The sequence below is a fragment of the Lactuca virosa genome, chromosome 3, assembly GCF_052849685.1.
Source record: "Lactuca virosa cultivar CGN04683 chromosome 3, Lactuca_virosa_CGN04683_v6, whole genome shotgun sequence".
Classification (NCBI taxonomy): domain Eukaryota; kingdom Viridiplantae; phylum Streptophyta; class Magnoliopsida; order Asterales; family Asteraceae; genus Lactuca; species Lactuca virosa.
Genome location: NC_136428.1, coordinates 67,940,275 through 67,949,106, shown reverse-complemented (window position 1 = coordinate 67,949,106; position 8,832 = coordinate 67,940,275). Strand labels below are relative to the sequence as shown.

Genomic DNA, 8,832 nt, shown 5'->3' with positions numbered 1-8,832 from the left:
ATTATTAATTAGCTATTTGTTTATGTGAGTTGGTGTTCGACATTTGCTTTGGGGTCTCAACTGGTATTTTTCTGTTTGAAAGTTGTAGCTTTGTTATAATATTTATCTTTTTTGATTCAAGAGTTTTGTTGGAGGATTTTTTGGGTTTACTGGTTTGCTTTAGGACCTGGAGGTCCAAATCTCCAATCTATTAAATATTTAGGATAAAGATCTGTGGAACAATATTTGTTAGTGTTTTATCTTTATTGTTTTCAGCATATTCCAACTTTGAAGTCAAATGACAATTGAGTATTTCAATCTTACAATCTTTTATTTAATATCAAATAAATAATTTTTTTTATTCTTTAATATATCGTTGGTAGAAGTAGTGTTCATGGTTTATTATTTTGTACCAGACTTATTGTCGTATTGGGATTCATTGTTTATTGTTTGATGATATATTATAAATTATAAATTAGGACTTGTTTATGATATTATTGTAAAGTGGGGATTTTATTGCTTGGACATCCATTTACAAAATGGAGTTTGCAAAAATGTCCAATGTTTTCTTGCATATTAAATTTGGTTTACTGCTACATATTTACAATGTATAAAGACAGCAAGAGATGTTTAACGGTTTGATGTTCCTGACATCTCATATGGGGCTTATAATTTGTTGTTCTCCTTGGAGTTATTTGATGTTGTTTTTCTTGTATTTTCTTATTTTTTCTGTTATCTCTTTGTATTATCCAGCATCCTGCTGGCCATGGTTTTTATTTTAATATATTGTCGTTCTAAAAAACAAGATGTATTGATATGGTTCGAAGTGGATCAACGTTATAATAATAGGGCATTATTATTGCCATTTTCGCCATACAATCCCCATACAAACTTGGCCAAGACTTAGATGTCCAATCTTGAATTATCTTCCAAAAAATCTAGCTTTAACTCATTGATAGGGTTAAATAAAATAATAAATCTTAATAAAATTACTACACGACCCTTCAGTTATACAAAAATTTGATTATCAGTACACCGTATTTTCACCACCTTAATCCAATGCCGCTTGCTTAAGATAATAAACTCATCATACAAAGGTGACTCATTATAGCGGATGACTCTAGAATTTTTTTATTTTTTTATTTTTAAATGTTTTCTCTATTAGGCCAACAAATTTGACCTGGATGAGTTTTACCCTCATTATCCAAAAAAGAAAATGAAACAGCCATTTAGCGTATCACTCTAGATTAAAGTATGTTTTTGTCATTCCTTACATCTATTAATTGTGTTAATGTTTGAAAGAATTTATCCCACAATTTTTGTTTTTACAAACCTGAAAAGTGATTTACAACTCTCCCTCCAAGTTTGTCCTAATGCATTGGATAGAGATCCATCCAAACAAAGAATGGATAGAAACACATCTCCAAGAACAAGAACCACCACACAACCAGTGAAGTTAAAGATAAGGTAAAGCAATATAAAACCCAAAACCATTCATCATTTTCATTTCACTACTACACTCAAAACTCCCATTACACAACCAACCACCCCACAAACATGGTATTTTACAGAGCACCAAAACGGCCACTCTCTTTATTATTTTTGAGGTCTGTTGACACAAATCAAATACTGGAAAACACATATAGAAGTAAGTGTCTACAGGCTGACTAGTTTCAGAGAGTTGGCCTTTTCTTGAAGACTATCAAGCAAACTCACAAAGGCTTTCTTGAACGAATCCACTCCTTCAAGTTCCAATTGATTCCCAACAAAGCTCCAGTCTATTCCCAACTTCTCAAGTGCACTGTAAATCCCTTCAGCCTCTGATACATTCGCATCAATTGTCCTTCCAACAACACCATGGTCAATGAATGCTTGCAAAGCTTGATCAGGCATAGTTGACACCTAAAACACAACATATCAAATCATACCCATCAACAATCAAAAAGATGAAAGAAAAGATTCAAATGGCTTACAGTGTCGGGTCCCACAAGAGGTGCTACATAAAGGGTGTCAGGGTATGCTGGATTCTTGACACTGGTTGAAGCCCATAGCAATCTTTGCTTCTTAGCACCTTTCTTCACAAGTGCCTCCCATCTTGGACCAGAGAATTTCTTCTGGTAAAGCTGGAAAGCTAAAGCTGCTTGAGCATTTGCAGCCTGTAAAAAAGTCAACGCGGTCAAAGTCAAACAAAGATCTTTCTAAGGTATATTTCATTATTTTCAGATACCCACTTAAAAAGATTTGATCTTTTTACCTTTCCTCGAAGGTCAAGTGCCTCTGGTGTCCCAATTTTCTCAAGCATCTTGTCAACAAGTGTATCCACTCGACTAACAAAGAAAGATGCAACACTTGTAACCCTAGATAAGTCATCTAAGCCAGAAGCCTCTAACCCATCCAAATAAGCATCAATCACTGCCTCATATCTAGATAGTGAGAAAATAAGCTGTGACAAATCATAATAAAAAAGGGATTAGTAAGCAAGAAATACACGTTTAGATTAGAGAATATATAAAGGATGAACTTACAGTTACGTTGACACTAATTCCAAGGGCAATAACGTCTTTTATCGAAGGAACACATGCAGCTGTTGCGGGGATTTTGATGTATACATTTGGGCGATCAACCACTTTGTGCAACCATTTTGCAGCATCTACTGTCCCTTTGGTGTCATCAGCTAGTTGTGGTGAAACCTCAACTGATACATAACCATCACCTCCATCTGTTTCATCATAGATTGACTCAAATAGTCTGCAAGCATCTTGGATGTCTTTCACAACAAGTTCCCAATATGCACTTTCAATGTCTTTCCCTCCCTGTACTAGTTCCTTGAACTGATCATTGTAAGCATTTGAGGTTGATATCGCTTTTTGGAATATCTGCAATCATGTATCAAAACGACTCATTACAAATTTTGATTTATATAAAGGAATGTTTATACAGAAGTAATGGTGAAATTACCGCTGGGTTGCTTGTAACACCTCTAACACCACTTTCGATCAGGGGGAGAAGATCAGTAACAGGGCGGCATAGGTTGTCGTACCATGGACTCTGGCCTTGCTTTTGATAGAGATCGTGAAGAGTTGTTTGCTTCACAGGGGTTCCATTTCCACCAACTTGGCTACATTTCACACTTTATAAAAAAAAAAAAAAACAGAATTAGGTCGGGAAGAAGTATACGAAGCTTTCAATGAACGAGTAAGAGAAAGGATCGAAGTCAATCGTAATTGCAAGATATGGAGAAAGCCTAAAGAGACATGCATACAAGAAAAAACTTGCAAAACCATGAAAAGGATATGTGAAATTATGGAGAAACCCTAAAAGAATATGGGAAATCATTGGACCGCATAAAAGGTTGAATCTTTTAGGACATGGCTGAAATTTGAGTTGATTTGAAGGAAGATTGTTTAAATTCCAGATTACCAGATGGATGTTTGATGATCGAGAGTAATTACATATGCTAAGAACATAAATCCAGCAAAAAAACCTTGATCAAGAACAAGTTCAACATCACATCGCGTAAATTGAAAGTAAGAAGAGAGGGAGGCAAATCGCTAGTAAATTATCACAAACAGATTTTGTAGAGTGAAACTCGGATAGATTAGCAAATTGGGAAAGATGTAAACACGAATAAAGGTAAACAGAGAAAACTTACAGCAAGGAGGCGGCTAGAGGGGCGTTGGAGCGAAGAGACAACCTGGATGATGAAAGTGCAAGCTTTGAAGGAAACCCAATAGAGACGGAGACGGTGGGTGGTTTTGTAAGCAACGGGGAAGACTTTAGAGGGGTTGCCGGAGTAGAGAGGTTGGAGATGGAAGCCATGGATGAAAGTTGGTGTAAGGTTTTGATCTGAATGAGAGATCTAAGACTCTAAGAAAGAGGAGAGATATATGGGTGGGATTCCTATTTCACCAACCCCGTCAGCTGCGATGCAAACGAAGGCATGGGTGGGATTCCTATTTCACCAACCCCGTCAGCTGCGATGCAAACGAAGGCAAACGAGAGTTGTTATTTTAATCTTTGATTAAATTAATGAATTAGGGCTAAAATCAGCTCAATCGGATAATTAACTTCACACCTGTCATCTATGGCGGCTCACATTCGTTCGTCTATGCATCAAGTTTCATGAATCATGATTAAATTACGGCAGGCATAAATATGCTTTAAAGATGCGAATTTTTTTGGTCTTAACGAAGGAGAAAAGTAAGGTTATTTTTACACTCTTTAACAATAATTGATCATGTGCAGTGTCTTTAAAGAAAGATTCCAATTGACTAAACATTTAGTTCAAACGTAAAACAAAATAAAACAACAAAAAAAAAAGTTGATTTAAAAAAGAAAGCCTTTTGATTTTTACACTAGTAGAGATTTTGTATAGTCACAAGTTTCATTTGAAAAGAAGCCTTTTGGGGGGGTTGAAAGGGGCCAATTGATAGAGTGACGACGTTTAATCAAAAGGACGGGCCATACTACGTTCCCCAAAATCAAGACCATTTTCTTTATATTTTTTATATTTAATTTTGATCAACTGTTTTAAATCTAACATGTTAAGAAAGCAAAATATATTATGCATAGCCTAGGTTCGTTTATCAAGAATCTTTGCCTATGTTTCTTTATAATTCCTTATTAATTATTGTATTTTGTTATTCACTAAATAATCTTATGCATAAGTTGTGATCCTAATATAAGTGTTTATGTTAAGATTTAAAATCAGTGATTGATAATTAAAAAAAAAAAAAAAAACAATAAACATGATTTTGAGGGACATCATGGAAAGATGATGATTTGGGTGAAAAATAAACCAAGTGTTGATGTATTTTATGAATTTTATGAATCATTTAGCATGTCTATTTTATGTATTTTTATGGGTAAATTACATCATTCGTCCCTCGTACATGTGCCCAAAAACACGTTTAGTCCCTATTTTAAAAAATTAACTCGGACCATCCCTTATATCATAGAAAGGTGCATGCTTCATCCCTCGTTAGTTGAAATTTGCATGTTTCATCCCCTGTGAGACTTGAAATGACCAAAATGCCCTTTGCAATTTCTTTTTTATTTATTTTTAATAGTTTTGATTATTTTTAGTTATTAAAAAATATTTAAATTAAAGTTATGGGTCCACCTAACACTTTTACATGTTATTTCTCTTTTTTTGAAGAACACTAAACCACCACCCTCATCGAAAATCTGCAGCACCATCGAAAACTTGCACAACCACCACCAGAAACAGACAACCACCACCAAAAATCTGCTCTCAGCTCACCCCACCCCCTTCGAACACCACATATCACCGCTCAATCATCACTACCAGAAAACCCAAAAAATATAAAAAAAAACCAATTATTATGCAAACAATCCATAATTAGGGCAAAATCAAAATGGAGAAGACATCGTTCTTCTCCAACCAGACGTCGTCGTCCCCTCCAGCTCCGACTAGACTTCGCTAAACCACTCTGTCTCTTTCTTCATCTCTAAACCAGACGTCTCCTGCACCGCCACCTAGAAGAGTTCGAAGAGACGATCTCTAGCGTTCAGATCGGCGGAGTGCAGATCCACGAAGTGCAAATCCATGGATTACAACGTCAGTGGCTTGCGGGGGAAGACGGTGGTGGATTGGAGGCAACACATGGAGGATTTTATTTCAGTTCCGGAAAACCGATCTCCTTGATCTCCTCTTCCTCTCATCGATTTTGTTTCCATCACTTTCTTTCTCCCTCTGATCGGTGGGTTTAGAGGAGAAAGAGGGAGAATTTTTCTACTGGAAACCACCCTAAACACCACCATCTCTGTTGGATATGAAACTCCCATCTGAAACACTGATTTGAACCGCCACCAGCTTCTTTCTCTCTACTGTTGCTTTTGTTCTACATCATCCATTGAGGGTGGATGGTTTCATGATCTCGTCAGAGTATTTCAGGGGCGCCGATCATTAGAGAGGAAGATGAGTTCGAAAGGAAGATGAATAGGTGAGAGAGAAGGATAGAATCTGGGAAAGGGAAAGGAGGGATGGTGGGTTTGGACAGAGTATTTTTTTTATTTTTTATTTTTTGTATTAATTTAAACTGATAAATAAATTAAAATAAATTAAAAAACAAATTATTAAGGGCAAAATAGTCAATAGGGACTAAGCGTGCAAGAAAAAACAAAACCAGGGACGGTCCGAGTTAATTTTTAAAAATAAGGATTAAACGTGCTTTTGGGCACATGCACAAGGGGCTAATGGTGTAATTTACCCTATTTTTATTGAGTTGAGGTCTTAAATTTATACATTTTAATTTTTTATGGAACATTTTGTGGAATTTGGTGGAATCGGATTACTTGTGTGAATTTTGATGTGTTTTAAAGACATGGTGAGCTTGGAGTATGTTTGAGAATATGTTGGGAAACTTTTGTGTCAATTTTGGGAGAATTGGGTCGTGAAGACCGGAGACTACCCACGCCGTATGAAATTACGCATGAGTTTTCATACTGGCTGTGTATTTATGAAAAGAAGTAAAAAGAGGCAGTGAACTTTGAAGTTTTATACAGGTCGTGGGTTTTACATTGTATTTCACGTAGGCCCATGTCCACCCTCAACTCAAATTTTCATTTTTTTTTTTTTTTGCTTTTAAAATTAAAATATCCTTTGGGTGTTTATGATATATGTTAGTTTTTTCTAATTGGCTAGCATTTAATTAGTTATATATATATATATATATATATATATATATATATATATATATATATATATATATATATATATATATATATATATTAGGGATGTGCACCAAACCGCACAAACCGCCCACACCGCACCGCATAATGCGGTTTTCGACGTTTGCGGTGCGGTTTGTGGTTTGTAATTTTTTTAAACCGCACTATGCGGTGCGGTTTGTGGTTTACATTTACAAATTCGCGGTTCAAACCGCACCGCACGGCCGCACCGCAATGTGTGTTTGTGTGTGTGTGTGTGTGTGTATATATATATATATATATATATATATATATATATTAGGGCTGGCAAAATTGTACCATGAACAACCAACCAACATGTTACCAACCAAACCAAGAAAGTTGGTAGCCAATATAGTTGGTAGCCAACATGTTTGGTTGGTAGTACCGTACTAATTGAGCAATGTTGGTACGGTAATGGTACAAAAATTAGAATACCATGGTAATACCGTACCAACCAATTCATTTATTATATATATATATATATATATATATATATATATATATATATATATATAGATCCGGTAACAAAGGAAATTTTTGGTAGGAAGGTAAGAACTTTTTTTCTATATATTTTTTTGACGAACAAAATAAATGAATCACTAGATGATTCATTTGTAAGATGATTCACAAGAAAAAATCTCCAAAAAAACATCTTTATGATTCATTTTTAAGTAATTAAGAAAAAATTCACTTTTATGACACTTTTAGTGAATAACAACAAAATCATTGTACAAATGAATCATCGAGATGTTTTTTGAGAATTTTTTCTTGTGAATCATCTTACAAATGAATCATCTTGTTTGTTCGCGAAAAAAATATATAGAAAAAAAACTTCTTACCTTCCTACCAAAAATTTCTTTCTTATTTGATCTTGATATATATATATATATATATATATATATATATATATATATATATATATATATATATATATATATATATAAACGAACTCGTATATTTCAACTGCTAATTGTGTTTAATGTTTACATTTTCAAGAACATTATATAATTCATTTGGTCGCATTAGTCAATAGTTATTAGCACGTTAAAGCACAAAATGAAAATGATACTTTAGCGCTAGTTCAATAGAATTCTTTTGTAATATAAAAGAACTATGTAACTATTTTCTACATTAAATATCAAAGTTACTCAATGTCTTTGCTTATTTTTAAATCTTAGAATAGAAAATTAAAATTAGTTGGTATATACCATTACCAATTTGTACCAACCATACTTGTTGGTAGCCAACTATATTGGTACCAAGTATACTTGGTACGGTACCGGTAGCAATTTTTTGTTACCAATTATAGTTGGTACGGTACACGGTTTAAAGAAAAAATGAATTGGTATCGTACCAATTACACCCCTAATATATATATATATATATATATATATATATATATATATATATATATATATTGCATTGAAACTCAGACAAATCGAACCAAATTATATATATATATATATATATATATATATATATATATATATATATATATTGAATTGAAACTCAGACAAATCGAACCAAATTACGTATATATAATTATATATTATCGATCCAAATTACATATATATATTTCTAACTGCATTGTATAATTTGTTAAGGGTTGTAATATATTTGATGACCTGTAGAACGATAACTAATTATGCAATGTAATCCAAACCATATATGCACTCTAATATTCAACAACGCCTATTAAATATTTAATAAATAATTACATATATATATATATATACATATATATATATATATATTCTATTTGCAATGGTATCAAACCGCACCTAAACCGCATGCACCGTATCAAACCGCACCGCACCGCATAACGCGGTTTACAACCTTCGCGGTGCGGTTTGCGGTTTTGACTCTAAACCGCACCAAACCGCACCGCGCACACCCCTAATATATATATATATATATATATATATATATATATATATATATATATATATATATATATATATATATATATATATATATATATATATATGAGGAACACCTTGAAATTTTTTTTTTGCTTCGCCCATGTTCCCATGGACAGTACACGTTGATTTTGAGGGTACGGTGCGAAAAATAAAAATGGGTCCCTAAACATATATATATATATTACGATAACTCGATAAATGTTATAAAGACAATAAA

General features: G+C 33.6%; 1 protein-coding gene across 1 annotated transcript; it reads right to left on the bottom strand.

Annotated features, from left to right (window-relative positions):
- Positions 1-1,457: 1,457 nt before the first annotated feature.
- On the bottom strand, positions 1,458-3,963 carry TRA2 (Aldolase-type TIM barrel family protein). The gene is made up of 6 exons (XM_079084813.1): positions 3,632-3,963; positions 2,938-3,109; positions 2,505-2,855; positions 2,234-2,422; positions 1,953-2,135; positions 1,458-1,881 (listed from the first exon to the last, which is right to left on the bottom strand). Exons 1-6 carry the CDS (start codon positions 3,796-3,798, stop codon positions 1,636-1,638), a joined length of 1,308 nt encoding a protein of 435 aa, XP_078940939.1. The 5' UTR covers positions 3,799-3,963; the 3' UTR covers positions 1,458-1,635.
- Between the last annotated feature and the right edge of the window lie 4,869 nt (positions 3,964-8,832).

Coding starts and splice junctions, on each gene's coding strand:
- TRA2 (XM_079084813.1), bottom strand. CDS start 3,798: ATGGCTTCCATCTCCAACCTCTCTACTCCGGCAACCCCTCTAAAGTCT. Junction 2,856..2,937: donor GTGTTACAAGCAACCCAGCG/GTAATTTCACCA, acceptor ACATGATTGCAG/ATATTCCAAAAAGCGATATC. Junction 1,882..1,952: donor CTCTTGTGGGACCCGACACT/GTAAGCCATTTG, acceptor GTTGTGTTTTAG/GTGTCAACTATGCCTGATCA.